The following is a 25,369-nucleotide window of genomic DNA, read 5'->3' on the forward strand; positions in this document are numbered from 1 at the left end:
CTTCCTTCCTTCCTTCCTTCCTTCCTTCCTTCCTTCCTTCTTTCCTTCCTTTCTTTTTTTGTCATGGGACTTCAACTCAGGGCCTGGGCACTGTCCCTGAGCTCTTTGCTCAAGGCTAGCACTCTACCACTTTGAGCCACAGCACCACTTCTGGTTTCTTGGTGGTGAATTGGAGACAAGAGTCTCATGGACTGTTATGCCTGGACTGGCTCTGAGCCATGATCCTCAGATCTCAGCCTCCTGAGTAGCTAGGATTACAGGCATGAGTCACCAGTGCCCTACTACATTGCCTTTATAATAACAATAAAAAAATTCTTAAAGAAACTCAAGTTTAGCTGGGTGCTGGTAGCTTACATCTGTAATCCTAGCTACTCAGGAGGTTGACATCTGAGGATTGCGGTTCAAAGCCAGCCCAGACAGGAAAGTCCGTGAGACTCTTATCTCTAATAAACCATCAGAAAACCCGAAGTGGTGCTGTGGCCCAAGTGGTAGAGCACTAGCCTTGAGGTCAACTGCTGAGGGACAGTGCCCAGGCCCAGAGTTCAAGCCCCATGACACAAAAAAGGCAATGAATAACTAGTATATGTCTAGAACAAGCAGAAAAGTCAAAAGCTATGTACATATGACCATATAAGATGATGTTAAGTGAAATGAACCCCAAGATAGGGACACAAGTGTTTTTTTTTCTTGCTTGCTACTTTGTTTTTAATGTATTTAAAATGTACTATGTGATTTTTTTGTTTCTCTTGTATGTTTTTCCCCCATAGTATAACCCCTATTTTCACTGTATTTGATGTTGGTGCCCTGCATTTTGTATATACATTTTTCTAATTTGGGGAGGGGAAGGGAAATAACAACATGCTAAAATAAGGATATAGGTTGACCCATTGTAACAATGAGATATACAAGACACCATGTTTAAAATGAACTTTACAACTTTACAATTTGGGGAGGGGGAGGGAGGAGTTGGGAAGGTGGGGAGGGAAAGGATGATAGGGGAAAAACAAAGGAGGAGGTAACAATACTGGATAGGAAATGTACTCATTACCTTACTCATGTAATTGTAATCCCTCTGTACAGTATTTTTACTTTTAAAACATATTTTAAAAAGGCAATGTACAGAGGGGTTATAGTTATATAAATCAAGTAATGAATACATTTCCTTTTAAACAATGTCACCCCTTCCCTTACTCCCAGTTTTTCTCTCCCAGTTTTTCCTTCCTGTTGCCACCTATAAGTTTTATAGTTCATTTTCAACATAGTGTCTAGTGGGTACCACTGCTACAGTTATTCACCCTTTGTTCCTCTATTTCTATTCTCCCCTTACCCTCTCAAAGACATAAACAAACAAGACAAAAGAAATGATAGCAAAAACAACAGAGAAAACCCTCTTGTTTCCATTTCCTGGAGTTCATTTCAATAAATGGCATTGTGCCTTTGTGTTCCTCACCTAAGAATATCCTCCTTTGTATAATTTATCATGTCCTGGTATATTTTAGATCTAGCTTCCACATATGAGAGAAAACATGCACCATTTGTCTCTCTGAACTTGGCTTACTTAACATGCTTTGTTCTAGGTCCATCCATTTCCCTGAAAATGATAGGCTTCAGGCTTTTTTTTTTTTTTTTGGTCAGTCTTGCGGCTTGAACTCTGGGTGAGGGCATTGTCCCTCAGCTCTTCAGCGCTCTACCACTTGAGCCACAGTGCCACTTCCTTCCTGTAAATGACATATCATTTTTTTCTAATGATTGTGTAAAATTCCATTGTGTATAGGTACCACATTTGAGTTTCTTTATCTAGGTAAAAAAAAATGGATAGGCCTAGAAAGTCCCCAAAGAAGAAGAAGGTAAAGATAAAGGACAATGGCTTTAAAACCAGTAGTAAAACAAAGATGGCTACAAAGGACAGAGGGACTTCAATGGATACAGTAGACAAGAATGTGATAAAGCAACAAGACCAGAGGAGTGTGACTGAAATAGCTCTGGCTTTAGTCGAGGAAGTCATTGCTGCTGCTGTTGAGTTTATCCAAGGTAGGAATCCTATGTGGTAGTGTAAAGATTTGTCCCATTATGTAATCACAGCCTTTTGAGCCAACTCACTAATTTATCCTTTGTTTTCAGATTCTCAAAGTCCCATAAAAAAAGTCAAGTGGCTCACTCATGGTGAATTCACAGCAGAAAGATGCCGGAGACAAATTCATAAATATGTCTCAGTAAGTTTGCTACTCCACTTTGTCATACTGAGAGCCAGGAACAATAAAAAGGCTCTTGCTTGATCAAAAGTTTAAGATCCAAGCCATAGCTCATTCCTGTAATCTTAGCTGCTTAGGAGGTTGAGATCTGAGGATCACAGTTCGAAGCCAGCCCAGGCAGAAAAGTCCATGAGATTCTTATCTCCAATTAACCATTAACCAGACAATGGCCAGAAGTAGAGGTATGGCTCAAGTGGTAGAGTGCCAGCCTTGAGTGAAAAAGCTAAGCAAGAGCATGAGGACCTGTGTTCAAGCTCCAATGCATGTATAAAAAGAAGAAAACAAAAAGCTAAAAGCTATGTACAAATCATGACATAAGATCGCCCTGTGCCCAGTTCTACACATGCCATCACTCTAGAAGTGGGGTCTGCTGAGTAGGTACCTGGCATTTCTAATGGGGGTTTTTCCCAAGCTTATCGCCCAGGATCTACCACATATCAGGAAGTGTGTGCTGTGTGCAAGCGCTGGTAAGGACTTCATTATATATTATCTCATTTAATCCTCACAACAATCTGAGTAGGGGGGGGCTCAGAATGTGGCTTAGTGGTAGAGTGCTTGCCTAGCATGCTTGAAGCCCTGGGTTCAATTCCTCAGTACTGCATAAACAGAAATAGCCAGAAGTGGCACTGTGGCTCAAGTGGTAGGTGCTTTCATAGCATGCTTGAAGCCCTGGGTTCAATTCCTCAGTACTACATAAACAGGAAAAGCCAGAAGTGGCACTGTGACTCAAGGGGTAGAGTGCTAGCCTTGAGCAAAAAGAAGCTCAGGGACAGTACTCAGGCCCTGAGTCCAAGCCCCAGGACTGAGTAGGCATATCTGTGTACCCATTTTACAGATGAGGCTGCTCAAAGCTCACAATAATTGAGCCATTTGTCCAAAGCCTTTCTGATTAAACAGCAAATTAAAGTTACCTTTTTAAAAAATTGTGTGTGTGTGTGTGTGTGTGTTTGTGTGTGTGTGTACATGCTAATATTAGGGCTTGAACTCAGGGCCTGGATGCTATTGAGCCACAGCTCTACTTCAGGCTTTTGATGGTTATTTTGGTGGAAAGTCTTATAGGCTTTCCTGCCCAAGCTGGCTTTGAACTACAATCCTCAGATCTCAGCCTCCTGAATAGCTAAGGTTACAGGCATGAGCCACTGGAACCTGGCTAAGCATTAAGGGACATGGAACTTCCTATTGCCTGACTCCTTTCTGATCTGATCTTGATTGCTTTGTTTGTGCCAGTCCTGGGAGTAGCACTGTCCGTGATCTTTTGTGCTAAAGGCAGTGCTGTACCACTTGAGCCACAACTCTCCTTCCAGCTTTATGGTAATGAGTTGGAGAAAAGAGTCTCACAGACTTTCCTTCTCTGGTTGGCTTCAGACCTCATTCCTAACATCTCAGCCTTCTGAGTAGCTAGAATTACAGGCATGAGCCACTGGTGTTTGGCTCTGATTTTGTTTTCTGAACTACCCCTTGTTGCAATCAAGTGAAACCAATTTTCACAAATGCTTGAAACCAGCTGCACTGCTTTCTAGTCAGACCTATAGGTCTATATTAATTATTTCTCCTTTAGCTATTCTCACCTCGCAAGATAGTGAGTAGTGTGTAGTGTGTGGCTGGTACCTATTTGCACAAACACATGAGGTGTCTGTGCAGCCCCCAAACCACATCTCAAATGATGTTTGCCTAATTGCCTTGTTTTACTTCAGCCCCACCTTTCTTTGCTCCACTCTGCAGATAATTAGGAATTGATTCTAGCTTGAATCACAATAAGAAAAAATTGTCAGGAGCCAGGTGGTGAGGGCTGACACCTGTAATCCTAGCTCCTCAGGAGGTTGGGGAGAATGAGATCTGAAGATCATGGTTCAAAGCCAACCCAGGAAAGAAAATCTGTAAGACTATCTCCAATTAACTACCCCCACCCCCCAAAAAAATCTGGAAGTGGAGCTGTGGCTCAAGTGATAGACTGCTAGCCTTGAGCAAAAAGCTGAGAGACAACTGCCCAGGCTCTGAGTTCAAGCCCCAGGATTGGCAGAAAAAAAAATGTCAGGACTGGGCTGGAATGTGGCTCAAGTGATAAAGTGCTTACCTAGCTCACTTGAGTCCCTGGGTTCAATCCCCAGTAGTGGAAAAAAAGGTCAGTACTTCAAAACACTAACCCTGACAGATACACACTGCCTTTATTGATACCACTAGAGCAGCAGAAGTGTGCTTTTCTTTCTCTGACAGCTTCTGTCTGTCTGTCTGTCTGTCTATGTCTGTCTCTGTCTCCTTTTTTTCCTATGAGACAGAGTTGGGAGAGTGAAGACCGCTGGGTATGCTGCACAACTCTTGTTAGGAGGGACGACATAGTTCACAGCTTCCGCTATATCTACTGTGTGCGCTGGAGCGTCCCTACTGCTCTGAAGCCCATGCCACGGGTCAGTGCCGCGGCCTTCTTCATTGTCAAGGTGAACAAGAGAAAACCTCCGGTAAGCTCTGCTTCTCCTACCTACCCCATGTCCTGCAGCGAGGCTGCAGTCACTGGCTGACCTCTCCAGTCCAGGTCATCCAGTCCAGGGACCTCATACTGATTCCCTCATCTTGCATGGTCTATCTCAGCTGATTACTCTCTCCTCTATGACATTGTCCTCTGTGTGTGTGGTGTGGGGGAGGGGTGTGCGCACACTAGGGCCTGAGAGCCATCCCTTAGCTTTTTGTTTGTTTTGTCCATTATGGGGCTTGAACTCAGGGCCTGGGTGATGTCCCTGAGCCTCTTTGTGCTCAAGGCTAGCACTCTACCATTGAGCCACAGCGCCACTTCTGGTTTTTTTTTTGAGTGATTAATTGGAGGTAGTAGTCTCATAGGGACTTTCTGCCTGGGATGGCTTTAAACCACGATCCTCAGATCTCAGCCTCCGGAGTAGCTAGGATTACAGACATGAGCTACCAGCACCTGGGTCCTTTAGCTTTTTTAGGCAAGGCTGGCACTGCTCTACTCCCAGCTTTGAACTGCTTAATTGGAGATAAGTCTCAGGTATTTCTTTTTTTATTGTTGTTCTAAAGTGATTACAGAGGGATTACAGTTATATAAATCAGGTAAAGAACATATTTCTTTTGGGACTTTATCACCCCTTCCCTTGCTCTCTCCCAGTTTTCCCCTCCTGTCTCCACCCACAAGTTGTATTGTAGTTTCTTTTCAACATAGTGTCTAATGAGTGTCACTGCTGCCTTTGTTCACCCTTTGTCCCTCCATTTCTGTACACCTCTTACCCTCCCAAAGACAAATAAACAAACAAGACAAAAAAGGAAAAGACCTTGTTGTTTCCCTTTCCTAGAGTTCATTTTATTGCAAAGGTGATGTACAGAGGAGTTACAGTTACATAAATTAGCTAGTGAGTACATTTCTTTTTTTTTTTTATCTTTAAGTAGTTGTACAAAGAAGTTCCCATCCTATGGAAAGACTTGGAAAAACTTATATTAAGTAAGCCAGGCCCAAAGAAACATAGGTCCCATGGTTTCCCTTATTTGCAATAACTAGTATATGCGTAGGACAAGCAGAAAAGTTCAAAAGCTATGTACATATGACCAGATAAGATGATGTTAAGCAAAATGAACCCCAAGATAGGGATACAAGTGGTTTTTTTCTTGCTTGCTATTGTTTCTAACGTATTTATAATGTACCATGTGATTTTTTTTGTTTCTTTGTATGTTCCTCCCCCACCGTATAACCCGTTTTCACTGTATTTGATGTTGGTGCCCTGCACTTTGTATATACACTTCTCTAATTTGGGGAGGGGAAGAGAAAAAACAAAATGCTTAAACAGGGATACAGGTTGACCCATTGTAACAATGAGATGTACAAGACACTAGGTTGAAAATGAACTTTACAATTTAGGCAAGGTAGGAGGATGTAGTTGTGGAGGTGGGGAGGGAAGGGATGATAGAGGAAAAACAAAGGAGGAGGCAACAATGTTTGATAGGAAATGTACTCATTACCTTGCTCATGTAACTGTGACCTCTCTGTACAGTACTTTTACAATAAAAAAGTATTAAATAAAAAAGGAGTTCCCATTTTACAATACAGTATATGAATACAAGGTGTCTAACAAAATTGTCACCCATTGCTCCTAACCCATCCCTTCTCTCACTTGTTTTTTTAATTGAGATTAGGTGAGTACATAAATGTCACATATTTCACAGTATTGTGGAATCATGATACTTAAAGTCACAAACACATTTTAACCTTCACAAGGCAAATTGTCATTATCATGGTCTATAAAGTTTGTGAATTGTGGGGGCTGGGAAGGTGGCTCAGTGGTAGAGCACTCACCTTGTATGCCTGAGGCCCTGGGTTCCATTCCTCAGCACCTCATAAACAAAAAGAAAAAAGCTCGCTGTGGCTCAAGTGGTAGAGCGCTAGCCTTGAGCTGAAGAGCTGAGGGACAGTGCCCAGGCCCAGAGCTCAGGCCCCCACGACCGGAACCCCCCAAAAAAAAGTTTGTGAATTTTATGAGCTTTGACAATACAGATTATTTCTTCCACATCAGGTGATTAAGATTACATTTCTTTCCTTTTGCTTAGTGTAGGCTGTTCCTTCTTTCCCTCTCATTCCTCCCTTCCCATCACTGTCTTTGGGTTGCTTAGCTCATTTTCATCTATGTCCAGTGCAGCTGATGGGCCCCTTTGTTGTTTGTTTTTCTGTTTCCCACTTATTTTGCATCCTCCTAGCTTCCCTCTGTTATGCGCATATATATACCATATATATGGTCAAGATCATGGAGTCATTTAGCAATGATACAACACAATGAGTGAAGTCCTTTGTTTCTCGAGTCCTCTTTACTTTCTCATATCCCCTTGCATTTTGGCTTTAGCATTCACATATCAGGGAGACCATGTGCCGTTTGCCTCTTTGCTCTTGGCTACTTGAGCGGACACAGATGGGAGGATTGAGGTCTGATGCTGAGGAAAAAACCCATCAGCCACTACCTGACAAAAATGTAAAGCACAAAGACTAGAGATATGGATCAAGTTGTGGAGCACCTATCTAGCAAACACAGGGGCTTGAGTTTAAACCTCATTACTAAGACAAAATCTTCAAACCTTGTTCATCTGTACAATTCCCTTCTGATGCCACTCCTAAGAGGTAGCTTGACAGCTGAAGAATCTGGAACATGTAAAGAAGCCACATGAGGGTTTGGAGGCATGGCTCAGTTGGTAGAGTGCTAGGCAATGAGCCAAAAAGCAGCTATAGGTACAGAGTTTGAGCCCTGGGCTTGGACCAAGAAATAAAAGCCAAATGACTCAGTATTGCTTCTATTTATGAGAAGCACAGCCTTGGCCAACTTGTCTCCCATTTAGGGGAGTGGATTAAGGTATTTAATCTTTTGCAGAATACATTTTCAGCGACAAAGAACTACCACGTATAGACTCTCAGGTTTATAATTGTGATCAATTGTGGAAAATCAAGAGTATACATATGTACATAAGGAGCAAAGATATTAAGAGTTGGTCTAATTGTTCTAGACTGACAGTTCTCCCTCTCTTTTGTAGGAAATGCCTATTGATGTCAAATATTTCCTTGAGGGCCAAGCATTAATTCAAAGGTAACAAACTACTTGGGGATTTATTTTATTTTATTTTTTTTATTTTTTATTTTTTTATTTTTTTGGGTCCGGTCGTGGGGCCTGAACTCTGGGCCTGGGCGCTGTCCCTCAGCTCTTCAGCTCAAGGCTAGCACTCTACCACTTGAGCCACAGAGCCACTTCCGGCTTTTTTTCTATTTGCTTATGTGGTGCTGAGGAATCGAACCCAGGGTCTTGAGCATGCAAGGCAAGCGCTCTACCACTGAGCCACCTTCCCAGCCCCTTGGGGATTTATTTTAAAGGCACAAGGGAAGGTCATCATATTCCAGGAATCCAGCAGGATTAACCCATTATAATAGACTTAAAATATGATTCTGCCATTGTAAAAAGTTGTTTTCCTTAGCGCTTGGTTTTTCAGGAATGAGCTTGAGGAAAATTGCTAGAGATGGGTGGGGCAAAGAGGGTCATGTCTTGTTTCTATAGGAGACTTGAAAATCCTATGGAATTAACTTTTTTATTCCTATGGAATAAAACTCTTTATTAAGCTTGTTAAAACTCTCATTGACTGGGCTTAAGGAACAGTAAAGAATATACACAGAGCTAAGGGTTGGTGGCTCATGCCTGTAATCCTGGCTATTCAAAAGGTTGAAATCTGAGGAGCATGGTTCAAAGCCAGCCCAGACAGGAAAGTCTGTGAGACTCTTATCTCCAATTAACCACCAAAATGATAGAAGCGAAGCTGTGGATCAAGTGGTAGAGCACTAGCCTTGAGCACAAAAGTCCAGGGACAGTGCCCAGGCCCTGAGTTCCAGGAATAGCCCCCCCCCCCAAGAAAAAGAAAAGCTTCTTATTTACTAGGAATGTAACAAAAAAGGAATCCCTGACCCAATATTTTGTTTGATTTAAAAAGTTTTTGGTGTGTTTTTCTTCCTCTATAGACCCGGAACAATTCGCTTCCGAGAACACTGGCTGAGAGAAATTATTGAGACCAAGCATCAGTTAATGGAATCATTTCCCATCTAATTCAACATGTTTAAGGATTGTGCCTGTAATCCAAATACATTAAAAAAATACAACACACATTAGTCCACAGAGTATTTATTGAATCATAAACTTGTGGCATACCACTCAGCTGGATTTATTTTAAAATTATTTAGTTGTACAAAGAGGTTACAGTTCTCCAAGTCAGGTTAAGTACAACACCTTGATCAATGTTACCTTTTTCATTTTTCTCTATCCTACCCCTCAGCTGTATTTTTTAGTTTTATTTGCCACTGTGTGACTTTTATGACATGAATTGAAGAACCAGTAAGTTGTTTTCTACTTCTTAAAAGTCTTATCACTTTGCCATCTCTTTAGGGTCTTGCAAGTACAGAGCTTAGAGTCGCTGAACTGCCAGACCAAAAAACTGCTCCCTACCCACCTCCACCTCCCCGTCTGCCAGTCCCACCCCCCCCCCGTCCCGCCCCCCACACTGAGGAGTAACAAAATGGCAAAAGTTCTGTAGCTCAGAATATAACTAGTCTGAAGGGTTCCCCTACTCACAGACTGCTTCATTTATGGTCAATGAAGCCTCAGTGCTAAATAATACACTGAAATCCTTTCAGACGACAAGATACTCATGATCCCATGCACGTGATACATACCATGGTATCCATGATGACAGCAAGATGTCTTGAGGACAGGGAAACAGTGAAATAAGGATGGTTTAATCACCACCCTTATATACTTCTGGTCATGTTCCTACCCTGACAGATCAGCACTGTTAGTACCTTCCTTGCTAAGTTCCCTTGCCCAGCTGCAAAGTTTTAATATACCAAGACAAAATTACATTATACACATTGATTACTCTCAAGGACATCAGAATGTGTATTTACATAGAGAAGCACTGGGAAGGAACACAGAATACTAAAGACAATTGACATGGCAGGACTGCAATTTTTATTTGTGCAATAAATGAGGGAAAAAAATCCTATCAGAGCAACAGGTGAGGAGGTAAGAAACTAGGTAAGTCTCCATTTTCTTTGTTGTTGTTGTTGGTTATGGGGTTTGTATTCTGGGTTTGGGTGCTGTCCCTGAGATTTTTTGCTCAAGGCATTTTACCACAGCACCACTTCTGGTTTTCTGGTGGTTAACTGGAGATAAGAATCTCATAAGACTTTCCTGCCTGGGCTGGCTTTGAATCATGATCCTCAAATCTTATCCTTCTAAATTGCTAGGATTATAGGTATGAGCCACTGGTGCCAGGCCAATTTGTTTTTGTTTTTGCTTTTTTTTAAAGTACAGTAACCTTGGGTTATGAGTCAGGTGACACAGTTTGAGACAGAAACACTTGTAAGCTGAAAATAAAATACATTAGCCCTTTTAGTCTTTCCTTCTCTTTCACAAATATGCTACTGAAGCTTTATGTGTGGGTGCGCTGGTCCTGGGACCGGGGCACTGTCTCTGACTTTCTTTTGCTCAAAGCTAGCCCTCTACCACTTGAGCCACAACTCTAAGCTTTTTGGTGGTTAATTGGAGATAAGAGTCTAAGGGACTTTCCTGCCCACGCTGGCTTCAAACTGTGATCCTCAGATCTCAGACTCCTGAGTAGCCAGGAATACAGGTGTGAGGCACCATCACCAGGCTTGAAACTATTCTTTATAGATCATCCCCAAATACACTTCCATGAAGGAAATGTCAAGGTTCTGAAATAAACTGTTATCTTTTCTTTCATTTAGTCACAAACATTTGTTGACTGCTCTGTGCAAGAGATCAGAGAATCAAATAAACTCACCTGAACTACTTTGCCAATGAAAAATTAAAAAAAAAATTAGTCTCTAGGAACCAGTAACAAAGAAAATGTCCTAGAGAATAAAAAATTTTAAATGGGAACTATAAACTTTAGGTTTTATTATATAAGGAAATACATAGACTAAGACAAGTTTCAGATCTAGTTCCTTTTAACTTTTGGAGAATATAAACTTATTAGGCTACCAGTATATAGAAAATGAAATCATTTCCAGTTCTGGGTTATAAATGTTACAACATGCCTACTGTTCAGTACCTGTGGATTAAACCAATATTTTCTTACAAAGGTTAAATAGAAAAAAAAAATGTTCCATGCTTTGTAACATGGCTGTCTTATTAAAAAAAAATCCACTGATGAAAAATAATGTTATTGACTGGTATTGGTGATTAAAGCCAGGGCCTTGCCCATACCATGCAAATACTCTAGCACTTAAGCCAAGCCCACACAGCTGGAAAAATGAAATTATTACAAATAGAGAGGTCATTTTATAGAAGCACCCATTAATCTAAATTTACCCAGTGCACAGTGATGGATATCCAAACAACCTGCCAACCTTGCCACGTGTGAGTGGCTTATGCCTTTAATTAATCCCAGCACTCAGCAGGCTGACAGAGGATTGTGAGCTTGAGGCTAGTTTGGGTTACAAAATAAGTTTGAGGTCAGATTGGTGTATGTAGTGAGATTTCTTTTTTTTTTTTCTGTAGTGAGATTCCTTTAAGTTAAAGCCAAAGAACAATCCTGAACAAAAGCAGCCAAAACATCCACTTCCTCCCCTTCATTCTTTTGAACTAACTGTAACTGAACCAAATAGGAGAAAGAAATACAGGACCTCACACTCCCACGATGTGCACTTGTCATAAAAGTGATGAGGTAGGGAACAGATGACACATGTGAAGGGAAATGTACTTATTACCTGATGTATGTAAAGATAACCCCTCGGGGCTGGGAAGGTGGCTCAGTGGCAGAATGCTTGCCTTGCATACATGAGGCCCTGGGTTCAATTCCTCAGCACCACATAAGCAAAAAGAAAAAAAAGCCAGAAGTGGCGCTGTGGCTCAAGTGGTAGAGCACTAGCTGAAGAGCTGAGGGACAGCGCCCAGGCCCAGAGTTCAGGTCCCACGACCGGTCCCCCAAAAATAAAATAAAGGTAACCCCCCCGTATATCACCTCTAAAGCAACAACAATAAATTAGAAAAAAAAGTGACAAAGTAAGGGGGTTTTACACAAACTTAAGTATTAAGCTGAATGATAGATATTAAAAGAAAAAAATCAAAAAAAAAAAAGAAAAAAAAATCCTTGAAACAGGGGCTGGGAATGTGGCCTAGTGGCAGAGTGCTTGCCTAGCATGCATGAAGCCTAAGTTCATTTCCTCAGCACCACATAAATAGAAAAAGCCAGAAGTGGCATTGTGGCTCAAGTGGTAGAGCACTAGCTGAGAGCAAAAGAAGCTCAAGGATAGTGCCCAGGCCCTGAGTTCAAGCCCTAGGACTGGCAAAAACAAAACACAAAAAACAACCAAAAAACCTCCGCAAAAAAACCATGAAAGGTTTAAAATCTCATCACTTAAAAGAACAATGTTAAAAACTTTTAATATTTGTTTCATCCTTATGAAAAAAACGTTAAAAAATATGGATTCACTATTTTGCATATATCAGCACGCTGGAGCACAGTTGGTTCTCATTTGTTTTACACAATATCTTAGAAATAATGTGCTTACATTGGCACAGCAATAGACTTCTGAAGAATTTATACTTGAATAATTTTTTTGGGGGTATTGGTCCTGGGGCTTGAACTTAGGGCATAGCACTGTTCCTGAACTAGTGATCTACCACTTGAGCCACAGCTCCACTTCTGGGTTGTGGGTGGCTACTTGGAGATGAATCTCATGGACTTTCCTGTCTGGGCTGGCTTTCAACCATGATCCAGAACTTTGCCTCCTGAGTAGCTAGGCAGAGCATTGGCACCTAAAAGTAAGTTTGTTTGTGATGCGGGGGAGTAAACTCAAACATCTCTAAGCTATACTTTCAGCTCGAGAAAATGAGTAACTTACTAAGAATTTTGCTTTTTGGTTTGTTGGTTTTAGAGACAGGGACTTTAATAACATCACTTCTAGAACAGACTGTATTATAGAATCATTTTTTAAATTCTAGATTTCCTTTTTATAGCAAAATCTTCACATCAAGAAAAATAGCCTCCTATATAATTTCTACCCAGTCAGTTTTTTTTTAATTTAATTTTATTGTCAAAGTGATGTACAGAGTGGTTACAGTTACATATGTAAGGTCGTTGAGTACATTTTTTTTTTGGTCCAGTCGTGGGGCCTGAACTCTGGGCCTGGGCGCTGTCCCTCACCTCTTCAGCTCAAGGCTAGCACTCTACCACTTGAGCCACAGCGCCACTTCCGGCTTTTTTCTTTTTTCTTATGTGGTGCTGAGGAATCGAACTCAGGGCCTCAGGCATGCAAGGCAAGCGCTCTACCACTGAGCCACCTTCCCAGCCCCTCTACCAAGTCAGTTTTTTTTTGTTGTTGTTGGTCGTGGGACTTGAACTCTGGGCCTGGGCGCTGTCCCTCAGCTCTTCAGCTCAAGGCAAGCGCTCTACCACTTGAGCTATAGCGCCACTTCCGGTTTTCTGGTAGTTTATTGGAGATAGGAGTCTCATGGTCTCTCCTGCCCGGGCTGGCTTTGAACTGCGATCCTCAGATCTCAGCCTCCTGAGTAGCTAGGATTACAGGCGTGAGCCACCAGCGCCCGGCACCAAGTCAGTTTCTAACATATTCAATATAGAATGATAACTCCCTACGAGTTTGTGATTGGGGTGGGAGTGATCATGAAGTAGCGCCAATAATATCATTAAACCATTGTGTGTCACTGAAGTTTCTCATATGGCACCTTGTTTCTCTATGTCACCTCTCTTAAAACAATGGAATTTTACTTGTTTTTTTTTTTTTTTTGGTGCTGGTCTGTGGCTTGAACTCAGGACTGGGGCACTGTCCCTGAGCTGCTTTTGCTCAAGGCTAGCACTCTACCACTTGAACCATAGCTCCACTTAGAGCTTTTTTGGTAGTTTGTTAGACATAACAGTGACAAATTTTCCTGGCTGGGTTGGCTTTGTACTCTGGTCCACAGCAAGCATAAACCACCAGCACCAGGCTAGAATTTTACTCTTAATTTGGATTTTCAACCAGAAATTCATGGCAATCCAAAAAAACCCCAGTGAAATGACCAAAGATGTGAATAAGAAACATTCTTTTTTGTGCCAGTCCTGGTGCTTTAACTTGGGGCCTGGGTGCTTGGTTCAAGACTAGCACTCTACCACCTAAGACAGAGCTCCACTTCCAGCTTTTTGATGGTTAACTGGACATTAGTCTCACAGACTTTCCTGTTCAGGATGGCTTCGAATTGAGATCCTCAGATTTCAGCCTCCTGAGTAATTAAGATTACAAACGTGGGTCACTGGCGCCGGGCTAAGAAGCCATTTTTAATGGAAGGACTGAAAAGAATTAAATAGAAGGCATGGTAGCACTGTAAAGCTTGCTCAGGGAATACTGTGGAACCCATGAATTTTGTTGTTGTTAAAAAGTCTGCTGAAAAGTCAGAAAAAATCTTTTATTTGTCATCCTTCCCTTTAGTTTTTCGGTATACCATTTCTCGAAAACTGGCCAGGATCTTGTTCTCTCTCTTCCGTCTCTCTTCTTGGTTGAAAGACGCAAGTGCTCTCTTCTCATCAGCACTATAGATCTGGTTTTCTTTCCTCAATCGCACGGCCTCCATTCGGCGATGCCTAGAAATAATTTTATATTTGGCTTAATTTCTCAATATTTTCATAGTATATCGTCATTCATTTAAAAAATACAGAATGTGTATTTAAGAACTGATAAAAATTGAATAGTTATTAGATGATCATTGGTAATCTTTTTTTTGGCAGTCATGGGGCTTGAACTATGGGCCTGGGTGCTGTCCCTGAGCTCTTCAGCTCAAAGTGAGCACTCTACCACTATGAGCCACAGTGCCACTTCTGGTTTTCTGATGGTTAATTGTAGATAAGAGTCTCATGGACTTTCCTGACCAGGCTGGCTTTGAATTGTGATCCTCAGATTTCAGCCTCCTGAGCAGCCAGGATTACAGGCATGAGCCACTGGCACCCGGCGATATTAATCTGTTGATGTGTTCTTTGATTCTAGTATTCAAATAATGATCTTGATCTTCTGTCAACAAGGAATTCATCTCAAGACAGATCAGTAATATTAGAGGTAAAGGCAGAAGGAAACTATGCCAGGAAAGCTACAGGTCTGTTTTATGTAGAGGGAAATATTTCATGAAAAGCTGCCTTTTTTGTATATGTACTCAATCTTACACAATCAGTTTAGAAGTTTGGCCCTCTACAAAAAGTATTAAGGACAAGACAGGAGGGCAGAGGAGTAGCTGTATGGGAGAATCATAGAAATAACAATATAGTTTGCTCAGGATACAATGAGCACTCGATACATTTTATCTGGAATAGAAAGTAAAAGATACCGCTGGGTGCCAGTGGCTCATTCTTGTAATCCTAACTACTCAGGAGGCTGAGGTTGGCAGGACAAAAATTCCAAGCCAGGCAGGGCAGAAAATTCCCTGAGACTCCAGAAGAACCAGCTAAAAAGCCAGACTGGAGGTTTAATTCAAGTGACAGAAGCCTAGCAAGCATGAGGCCCTGAGTTCAAACCTTAGTACTGGCAAAAAAAAAAAAAAAAAGTATATAAATTACGCTATGATGAACACCCATTATCCATGTAGGTGTTTCCTGGTACATGCAAAGATTCTTCTCCTGAGTTGCCTGGAATGGAATTTCTGAGTCATAGAACATATGAATGTTCAGCTTTCCAAGATAATGCTGGTTAGAGGCTGGGAAGGTAGCTCAGTGGTAGAGCGCTTGCCTTGCATGCATGAGGCCCTGGGTTCAATTCCTCAGCACCACATAAGCAAAAAGAAAAAGCCGAAGTGGCGCTGTGGCTCAAGTGGTAGAGTGCTTGTCTAGAGCAAAAGAAGCTCAGAGACAATGCTCAGTTCAATCCCCAAGACTGGCAGAAAAAAAAAAAAGATGCCGGTTGGGGCTGGGAAGGTGGCTCAGTGGTAGAGCACTTGCTTGCCTTGCATGCATGAGGCTCTGGGTTAGATTCCTCAGCACCACATAAGCAAAAAGAAAAAAGACAGAAGTGGCGCTGTGGCTCAAGTGGTAGAGTGCTAGCCTTAAGCTGAAGAGCTGAGGGACAGCGCCCAGGCCTAGAGAGTTCAGGCCCCACGACCGGACCAAAAAAAAAAAAGATAATGCCAGTTGTTCACCAAAGTGTACTAATAGATACAGCCACTGGTAGGATTTAAGAGATTCTGATAAGACACATCATTTCAAATGCTTGAAATGCTTGTTTTATTTTTCCATTTCCTTTTCGGTTGTTTATATGTATTCTTTACATATTATCATTATAGGCGTGACCCACAAGCACTGGGAAAAATAAAATTTCTTTTGTTGGTTATAGGGCTTGAACTCAGGGCCTGGATACTATCTGGGCTTCTTTGTGTTCAAGGCTAGTGCTCTACCACTTGAGCCACAGCACCACTTCCCCCTGAGCTTTTTTGCTCAAGGCTAGTGCTCTACTAAGTTGAACCACAGTGCCACTTCTGACCCTGACATTTTTTTTTCTTTTTTCTTTTTAATTTAATTTGTGAACATACTGTACAGAGGAGTTACAATTACATGGGCAGGATAATGCGTACATTTCTTACCAAGCATTGCAGCCTCCTCCTTTGTTTACCCTTCACATCCCTTCCCAGCCTCCCCCCCTGACATTTTTTTTTAAGTTCTTTTCTCCCTTTCTTTCTTTTGCCAGTCCTGGGGCTTGAACTCAGGCACTGGGCACTGTCCTGAGCTTCTTTTGCTCAAGGCTACTCCCATTTGAGCCACAGCGTTATTTCCAGCTTTTTTTGTTTATGTGGTACTGAGGAATCAACTCAGGGCTTCATGCATGTTAGGCAAGCACTCTACCACTACGTTACATTCCTAACCCGACACTGAAATTTTCTATGCAAACAATCATATCAATTACAAAAATATGCGATATATCCATTCTGAACTTTGTACCTTTAGTTCACTTTCCTTGTCTTACTATACTAATCCCCTGAACTGTTGTTTTAAAGCTGGTCCTCAGAATTTCAAGATTCTCAATGTGCTTTAGGGGTTCTTCAAATACGTGCCTCCAATGCCATTTCAAAATAGTTATCTAGGGTAGGGTGGCTCATGCCTGTAATCCTAACTATTCAGGAGGCTGAGATCTGAGGATTGAGGTTCAAAGCCAGCCCACGCAGGAAAGTCCATGAGATGCTTATCTCCAATAAAGCACCAGAATACCAGAAGTGGTGCTGTGGCTCAAGTGGTAGAGCACTAGCCTTAAGCTGAAGAGATGAGGGACAGTGCCCAGGCCCAGAGTTCAAGCCCCATACTGACAAAAAAAATTAGTTATCTAGTTGGGCTCTGGTGGTTCATGCCTGTAATCCTTCTTTTGGGCTCTAAAATTTAATATTTTTTTTGCCGGTTGTGGGGCTTGAACTCTGGGCCTGGGCACTGTCCCTCAGCTCTTCAGCTCAAGACTAGCACTCTACCACTTGAGCCACAGCGCCACTTCCGGCTTTTTTTTCCTGCTTATGTGGTGCTGAGGAATTGAACCCAGGGCCTCATGTATGCAAGGCAAGCACTCTACCACTGAGCCACATTCCCAGCCCCTTAAATAATTTTTTATGTATAAAATGTCTCTGGATCCTAGCTACTCAGGAGGCTGAGATCTGAGGATCACAGTTCAAAGCATCTCAGGTAGGAAAAGTCTATGAGACTCTTATCTCCAATTAACCACTTGAAAACCAGAAATGGAGCTGTGGCTCAAAGTGGTAGAGCACTAGCCTTGAGTGAAAGACTTCAGGGATAGTGCCCAGGTACCTGAGTTCAAGGCCCCCAACTGACAAAAAAAAAGTTATCTAAAAAACCTCAAATTTGTCAGGCTCTTGTGGATCACATCTGTAATCCTAGTAACTCAGGAGGCTGAGCTCTGAGGACTGCAGTTCAAAGCCAGCCCAGGCAAGATAGTTTGTGAGGCTCTTTATCTCCAATTAACCACCAAAAAGCCAGAAGTGGAGCTGTGGCTCAAGTGGTAGAAGGTTAGCCTTCAGCAAAATAGTTCAGGGAGAGTGCCTAGACAAGCCCTAGGACTGGCGGGGGAGGGGAGGGAGAATCCCAAATTTAACTTAGTCTTAATACTGCTGCCTGTATTCCTCCTTCCTTCTTCCTTCGCTATCTCTTCTTGGAGGACAGTGCTTTATGAAATTGCTAACTGCCAAAATGTCACATTCTCACTGGCACTACTACGCATAATTGATCTTAATTATATATCTGCAGTGGATAAAATATCTATACCAAATATGAGCTAGGAAAGTACAAGGTAAATACCACTTCTTTGAAGTTGGAGATACAGTTCAGTTCCATACATACCTGGAAGCGTAGCTAAATGCGTTTATATCAATAGAGCCATCATCAAACATGTATTTATGCTAGATTTTCCATTAGGAAGTAGTCACTTAAAGAAAATCAATCAATAATATATAATTCCGGTAGAAATGAAGGAGGATAAAGGGCTAATCATAGAAACTAAACTCAGGTCTAAACACATACCTGCTACCACTCATTACGTAACCGGAACATTCAAATGATGCAATTTCTTCACTGGTCAAGCCAATTTCACCTCTTCGTGGAATACGTTTTCCAGCTTTTACATATTCAGCCATTGCTGCACCTTCACCAGGTAACAGAGCATGGCCATAGCTACAAAGTAGACGTTAGAAAAGATCTATTAGCATTAGCATGTCATATAAAGCTCATCATTCTAGAGAGAACACAGAACATTTTCTCTTGAACAGCAGTAGGAATAATAGTACTGAGGACTGCTAAAAAAACCCCAATAGAAATTGCCTTATTTTTATTGTAAAACCTGTTTAGTAACCCAGAAATATACACATAATTTGGAGGAACTACACAATTGTAATTTATGATGTATAGTTGTTGGTTAATTTATCCTATAGATGCTGCTATCATTGCCTCTGCCTCCATTTCGTTCCCTTTCTCCCTCTTACCTTTTTTTGTTGTTGTTTTGCTTGTCATGGGGCTTCTCAAGGCCTGGGCACTGTCTCTGACCTTCTTTTCCTCAAGGCTAGTGCTCTACCACTTGAGCCACAGCACCACTTTAGGCTTTTGCCTGTTTATGTGGTACTGAGGAATTGAACCTGGGACTCTATGCATGCTAGGCAAACACTACCACTGAACCACATTTCCAGCCCTCCCTTTTCTCTTTAAAACAGCAAGTCTCTAATTTACTTATATTTTAGGCTTATAACTAGTACTATTATTATGAAGAATAATTACATATTATTTTTTATTCAAAGGGATTTTCAAGGTTATTATTCTTAAATTCTATTAATATTTCTTGCCTATTCAACTTAGAACAAAAATAATCTCTGTCCTAGTAGAACTGACATTACTGTCAATTGTAATACAAGGGAAATAGAATATATTGCATAAAAGAAGTAGAAAGTGCTGGGAGATTAAACAGGTAGAGCTAGGCACAAGTGGCTCACGCCTGTAATCCTAACTACTCAGGAGGCTGAGATCTGAGGATCTCAATTCAAAGCCAGCTGGGGAAGGAAAGTCTGAGATTCATTTCCACTTAACCATCAGAAAACTGGAAGTAGTGCTCTGGCTTAAAGTGGTAGAATGCTAGCCTTGAGCAAAAGAGCTAAGGGACAGCACCCAGGCCCTGAATTCAAGCCCTACAACCAAAAGAAAACAACAACAACAACAAAAACAAAAACAGGGGTAGAAAACACAACTCCTTGTGGAGGACAAGTACTGGGAATCAGCATTAAGTTCCCTCGTTCTGAAAAGAGCTTTGAAGGATGGCTAAGGATTTTAACAAGAAATACAACAAACCAAACAACCAGAGGGCAGGAAAAAGAAAAGGCATACTGGGAAAAGAAACGAACTGGAGGGGCTGGGAAGTTGGCTCAGTGGTAGAGCGCTTGCCTTGCATGCATGAGGGCCTGGGTTCGATTCCTCAGCACCACATAAGTTAGAAAAAGAAAGCCGGAAGTGATGTTCAAGTGGTAGAGTGCTAGCCTTGAGCTGAAGAGCTGAGGGACAGCGCCCAGGCCCAGAGTTCAGGCCCCACGACCGGACCAAAAGAAACAAACTGGATAAGGCTTAACCACTGACTGTGCAGTAAGTAACTTTCAGCAGTCCAGATGGCTGGAATCTGGTATAAATATGCGAGTAGAGGGAAATAAGTTTGACAAGATAATTCAAGGCCATAGTTTTGGAAGGTGTGTGTGTGTGTACATTTTTTAAAATAAATATTATTTTATCTTATATTATTTAAAAAATATATGTGTGTATACATATACATATATGTAAATGTTTTTTTCTTCTTGGTGGGTCATGAGATTTGAACTCAGGGCCTGGGTGCTTTTGCTTAAGGCTAGTACTCTACCACTTTGAGCCACAGATCCACTTTTGGTTTTAGGAGGCTAATTAGAGATAGTCTTATGGACTTTCCTGCCCAGACTGGCTTCAAAAGGTGATCCTCAGATCTCAGCATCCTGAGAGGCATGAGCCACCAGAACCAGGCTCTTGGAAGGGACTTTAGCTATTGAAAATACCCTGCTACTTGGGCTGGGAATGTGGCTTAGTAGTAGAGTGCTTCTCTAGCATGCATGAAGCCCTGGGTTCAATTCCTCAGTACCACATAAACAGAAAAAGCCAGAAGTGGTGCTGTGGCTCAAGTGGTAGAGTGCTAGCCTTGAGCAAACGAAGCTCAAGGACAGTGCCCAGGCCCTGAGTTCAAGCCCCAGGACTGGCAAACAAAAATACCTTGCTACTGGATAGCAGTTCAGACATCTCACACGTGACCATTTCCTCCTCCTTCCTTCTCCAAGGAGCTGAGCCAGAGGAGAGACTAGATCACTGCTAGGTAGGGTCTATAGCTCCAAGTCTGCAATAAAACAGCTATAGAAAAAAAGAAACCCCACTCTTTCTTCTCCCCTAAAACACATTTTAATATCTTGGGGCCCTCAGGGGGAATTTGAGGCAGAATAGCTATAGGAAAAGAATGCTGAAATTAACCCCCTCTCATAGTCATACCTTAGGAGACAACCAGGATTTCTTTCTTTCTCCTTTCCTCTCCTCCTCCCTCTCTCAATCTAACTCTTCTCTCTCTCCCTTTTTATGATTAAAAAGGATCAAAGTTGTTTATGAAGGAAATGTAACAGGAGAGATAGGTGACAACGTGTAGGCAGTAAAACAGAAGCTAATCAAGAGAAATGCCTTAAACCTTAAATCTTAACCTGTAGCCAGCACTGGTAATGTAATTCTAGCTACTCAGGAGGCTGAGATCTGAGGATCATGGTTCAAAGCCAGCCATGAGACTCTCCATCTCTGATTAGCCTCCAGCACACACACACACAGACAGACACACACACACACAGACACTTTTTTGGACAGACCTAGGGCTTGAACTCAGGGTCTAACACTTTGGATACCCGGAAGTACTGTTTCAATGTTCAGAGTTGCTAAATAACCTGGTGTTTTCCCCCAGCTTCAAAAGAATGAAGGCAGCAGATTAACAGTTGCCATTTTAACTCCATCTCCTGCATGGGAAAGAAGTGCTTTTCTTTCTCTCCACTTTAACCTTGCTCTTGAGCCATCTACCTCAAGCCACTGTCTCCTTTAATGGCCACTCTCTCTATTACTCTCCTTGCCTACTTAGCCACTTATAAACACATGAATGAATGAATAAATAAAAAACACTGCTACTTACTTCAAAGGTTTATCATCTTGAGAAGCAAGTGTTTTTGGAGCCTCTGGGCCAATTAAATCCGATGGTTCTTCAGCCTCTGTAGTAAAGATATTTAGAAATATATTTGATTTTTTTTTTTTTTTTTTGGTCATGGGGCTTTGAACTCAGGGTCTGGGCTGTCCATGAGCTTTTCTGCTCAAGGCTAGGGTGCAAACACTTTGAGCCACAGCTCCATTTCTGGTTTTCTGGTGGTTAATTGGGGATCAGTCTCATGAACTTTCCTGCCTGGGCTGGCTTTGAACCTTGATCCTCAGATCTCTGCCTTCTGAGCAGCTAGGATTACAAGTATGAGCCACCGGTGCCCGGTTATCTATCTATCTATCTATCTATCTATCTATCTATCTACCTACCTACCTATATCTATCTGGAGAGGGAAGGAGAGAGAGAGGGGGGAGGGGGGGAGGGAAAAAGGGAGGGAGGGAAGGAGAGAGGGAGAGAAAGAGGTCATGGGTCTTAAACTCAGGGTCTGGGCACTATCCCTAGTTTTTCTGTTTAAGGACAGGGTGCTAGCACTTTGAGCCATGGCTCCACATCTGGTTTTCTGGCTATTAATTGGAGATGAGAGTCTCACAGAATTTCCTGCCTGGGCTAGCTTTGAACTATGTGATCCTCAGATCTCAGCCTGCTGAGTAGCTAGGATTACAGGCGTGAGCCACTGGGGTGCCAGGCTTACATTTGCATTCTGACTAACCAGTTATTTTATTATTTCATCTGTTTTGAATAAAAAGTCTATCAGAAGAACCTACTTGCTCGTTCCTTCCAGGGATTCTCCAGGAATTCTTCTTGAGAATCTTTTGAGCTTGAATCACTAGACTCTTTTCTGCTCTTCTTAGACTTCTTTTTCTTATATTTCTTCCTATAGAGATTATAATTTGATTAAAATCCACTAAACACTCCCATGTTTTAGGGCATCTTGTTTTTTTTAAATTGTCTGTCATGGGGCTTGAACTCAGGGCCTGGGCATTGTTCCTGAATTTTTCTGCTCAAGGCCAGCACTCTACCACTTGAGCCACAGCCCCAGTTTTGTTTTTTTGGTAGTTAAGTGGAGTTAAGAGTCTCACAGATTTTTCTTCCTGGGCTGGCTTTGAACCTGGATCCTCAGAACACAGCCTACTGAGTAGCTAGGACTACAGGCGTGAGCTACCAGTACCTGGCTAAACATATTGATTTTTTCAAGGCAATGAAAAAAACTGGTAAAATTATCTGAATTACCAGCTTGTTCAAAGTTGCTAAATCTTAAAAATCTAAGTAAATCATACTTTGCTAAGAAAACAATGAAATACAGTTCTGATGTAGAAAGACCATAGAAACAAAAATAGATTTTGCACTGGGCGCTAGTAGCTCATGCCTGTAATCCTAACTGCTTAGAAAGCTGAGATCTGAGAATCGTAGTTTGAAGCCAGCACAGGCAGAAGAGTCCCCATGAGATTCATCTCCAATTAACCACTCAAAACTGGAAGCTGCGCTGTGGTTCAAGTGGTAGAGTGCTAGCCTTGAACACAAAGAGATTCAGGGACACCAGGCCCTGAGTTCAAGCCCCATAACTGACAAAAAAGAAAAAAAAAAGATCTTGCTAGGCACAATGACTGATACCTTTAATACTAGCTACTTGGGAAGTGATGAGGAGGGCTGTGGTTTGAGGTCATCTTGGACAAAAAGTGGTGGCACATGCATATCATTCCAGTTATGACGGAGGCATAAATAGGAGGACTTTGATCCAGGTTAGCCTGGGCAAAACAAAAAAATCCTATCAAAAATTAAAGCAAAGCTGGGCAACAGTGGCTCATACCCATAATCCTAGCTACTCAGGAGGCTGAGATCTGAGGATGGCGGTTCAAAGCCAGCATGGGCAGGAATGTCCATGAGACAATTATCTCCAATTAACCACCAGAAAACCAGAAGTGGTGCTGTGGCTCAAGTGGTAGAGTGCTTGCCTTGAGCTGAAGAGCTCAGGGGCAGTACCCAGGCCAGAGTTCAAGTCCCATGACTGACAAAAAAAAAAAATTAAAGCAGTAAGTGCTGGGGCGTATGGCTCAAGTACACTAGCAAGTGCAAATGCCCTGATTTCAAACCCCAGTAACTTTCACCCAAAAGCCCAAACACCCTCTCTAGTTTTTTTTTTTTTTTTTGGTCCGGTTGTGGGGCCTGAACTCTGGGCCTGGGCGCTGTCCCTCAGCTCTTCAGCTCAAGGCGAGTGCTCTACCACTTGAGCCACAGCGCCACTTACCCTCTCTACTTTTAACCAATTTGAACATAATAATAAGTTTGAGTATAGTGGATTGAAATGTATCAACTATGTTTATCTACTTATTTATTTTTGCCTGTCCTGGGGTTTGAACTCAGGGCCTGGGCTCTATCCCTGAGCCTCTCTGTGCTTAGGGCTAGCACTCTACCACTTGAGCCACAGTACCACTTCCTGCTTTTTTGTTTATGTGATACTGAGGAATCAAACCCAGGACTTCATGCATGCTAGGCAGGCACTCTACCACTGAGCCACATTCCCAGCCCAAAATCATTGTAGTTTATAGACATTACTTGGATATTGATTTCAATTAACTACAGAAGAAAGCCTACTGAGAATTAAGGATTGATTGCTAAGTATTTTAGGCATAATATATATTTTTGTTTTTTGGTGCCAGTGCTCCTGAGGCTTGAACTCAGGGCCTGGGTACTGTCCCTGAACTTTTTTTTTTTTTTTGTCGGTCGTGGGGTTTGAACTCTGGGCCTGGGCGCTGTCCCTCAGCTCTCCAGCTCAAGGCGAGCGCTCTACCACTTGAGCTACAGCGCCACTTCTGGTTTTCTGGTGGTTTATTGGAGATAGGAGTCTCATGGACTTTCCTGACCAGGCTGGCTTTGAACCGTGATCCTCAGATCTCAGCCTCCTGAGTAGCTAGGATTACAGGTGTGAGCCACCAGCGCCCGGCTTGTCCCTGAACTTTTATTTTTGTTCAAGGCTAGCACTCTACCACTTGAACCACAGCTCCACTTTGGCTTTTTGGGTGGTTAACAGGAGATAAGAGTCTCACGGACTTTCCTGCCCAGGCTGGCTTTGAACCGTGATCCTCAGGTATCAACTTCTCAAGAAGGTTGGATTACAGTCATGAGTCACCCATGCCTAGCTTCTTGGACGAAATTTCCTGCTCAGATGTCAGCTTCCTGAGTAGCTAGGATTATATACTAAACCAGTACCTTGTTTAGTAGCATTGCTTTTGGTTTTTTTAAACAATGCCTATTCTTTAGAGAAAGATGTTAAATTGTTGATGGACAGAACAATATCTAGGATTAGTTCCAAAATAACTGGCGGAGTATGGAGACTGACCACGAGGCTAGAGTTGTTCACAATAAGATGGGCAAATGGGGGGATCATTATACTATTTTATCTAATTTCAGATATGCCTTAACTTTAAAAAATAAAGAAAAACTTACGCTCTGCGTTTCTTTTTCTTTTCCTTTTCCTTTTTCTTAGCCTTTTTTGCTCTCCTTTTTGTATCTTCATCTGCAAATTAAAACATACAATTGAAAAGTAGCTTTAAATTCTAAATCTCCAGCCAATGAGTCAATGGCTCATATCTTTAATCCTAGCTATTCAGGAGACTGAAACATGAGGATCGAAGCCAGCCTGGGCAAGAAAGAATGAGAGTTTTTTTTTTTTTTTTTTTTGGGTCTGGTCGTGGGGCTTGAACTCTGAGCCTGGGCGCTGTCCTTCAGCTCTTCAGCAGCACGCTACCACTCTACCGCTGTGAGTGCCACTTCCAGCTTTTTTCTTTTTGCTTATGTGGTGCTGAGGAATCAAACCCAGGGCCTCAGGCATGCAAGGCAAGCGCTCTACTACTGAGCCACCTTCCCAGCC

General features: G+C 42.1%; 2 protein-coding genes across 2 annotated transcripts in view; one reads left to right on the forward strand and one right to left on the reverse strand.

The window, feature by feature from the left end:
- Positions 1-1,814: 1,814 nt before the first annotated feature.
- Positions 1,815-8,864, forward strand: Akap14 (A kinase (PRKA) anchor protein 14). Its single transcript, XM_013019783.1, has 5 exons — positions 1,815-2,031; positions 2,122-2,213; positions 4,529-4,708; positions 7,770-7,822; positions 8,740-8,864. The coding sequence occupies exons 1-5, from the start codon at positions 1,893-1,895 to the stop codon at positions 8,822-8,824; spliced, it is 549 nt and encodes a 182-aa protein (XP_012875237.1). The 5' UTR covers positions 1,815-1,892; the 3' UTR covers positions 8,825-8,864.
- A 5,195-nt stretch (positions 8,865-14,059) lies between these two features.
- The window catches only part of Nkap (NFKB activating protein), a 25,334-nt gene continuing 14,024 nt past the window's right edge, over positions 14,060-25,369 (reverse strand). The window contains exons 6-10 of the mRNA XM_013019748.1: positions 24,946-25,015; positions 22,266-22,375; positions 21,481-21,556; positions 18,288-18,437; positions 14,060-14,375 (exon numbers count right to left, since the gene is read on the reverse strand). Of these exons, the coding sequence (XP_012875202.1) occupies positions 14,201-14,375; positions 18,288-18,437; positions 21,481-21,556; positions 22,266-22,375; positions 24,946-25,015 (581 nt within the window). The 3' untranslated portion in view covers positions 14,060-14,200. The remainder of the gene's footprint in view (positions 14,376-18,287; positions 18,438-21,480; positions 21,557-22,265; positions 22,376-24,945; positions 25,016-25,369) is intronic.

This window comes from Dipodomys ordii, unplaced genomic scaffold (genome assembly GCF_000151885.1).
Source record: "Dipodomys ordii isolate 6190 unplaced genomic scaffold, Dord_2.0 Scaffold47, whole genome shotgun sequence".
NCBI lineage: Eukaryota > Metazoa > Chordata > Mammalia > Rodentia > Heteromyidae > Dipodomys > Dipodomys ordii.

What these genes read in the sequence shown, in the direction of transcription:
- Akap14 (XM_013019783.1), top strand. Translation starts at nt 1,893, where the DNA reads ATGGCTACAAAGGACAGAGGGACTTCAATGGATACAGTAGACAAGAAT. An exon ending in AAATTCATAAATATGTCTCA is followed by an intron (nt 2,214 to 4,528) that starts GTAAGTTTGCTA and finishes CCTATGAGACAG; the next exon opens with AGTTGGGAGAGTGAAGACCG. An exon ending in TGAACAAGAGAAAACCTCCG is followed by an intron (nt 4,709 to 7,769) that starts GTAAGCTCTGCT and finishes TCTCTTTTGTAG; the next exon opens with GAAATGCCTATTGATGTCAA.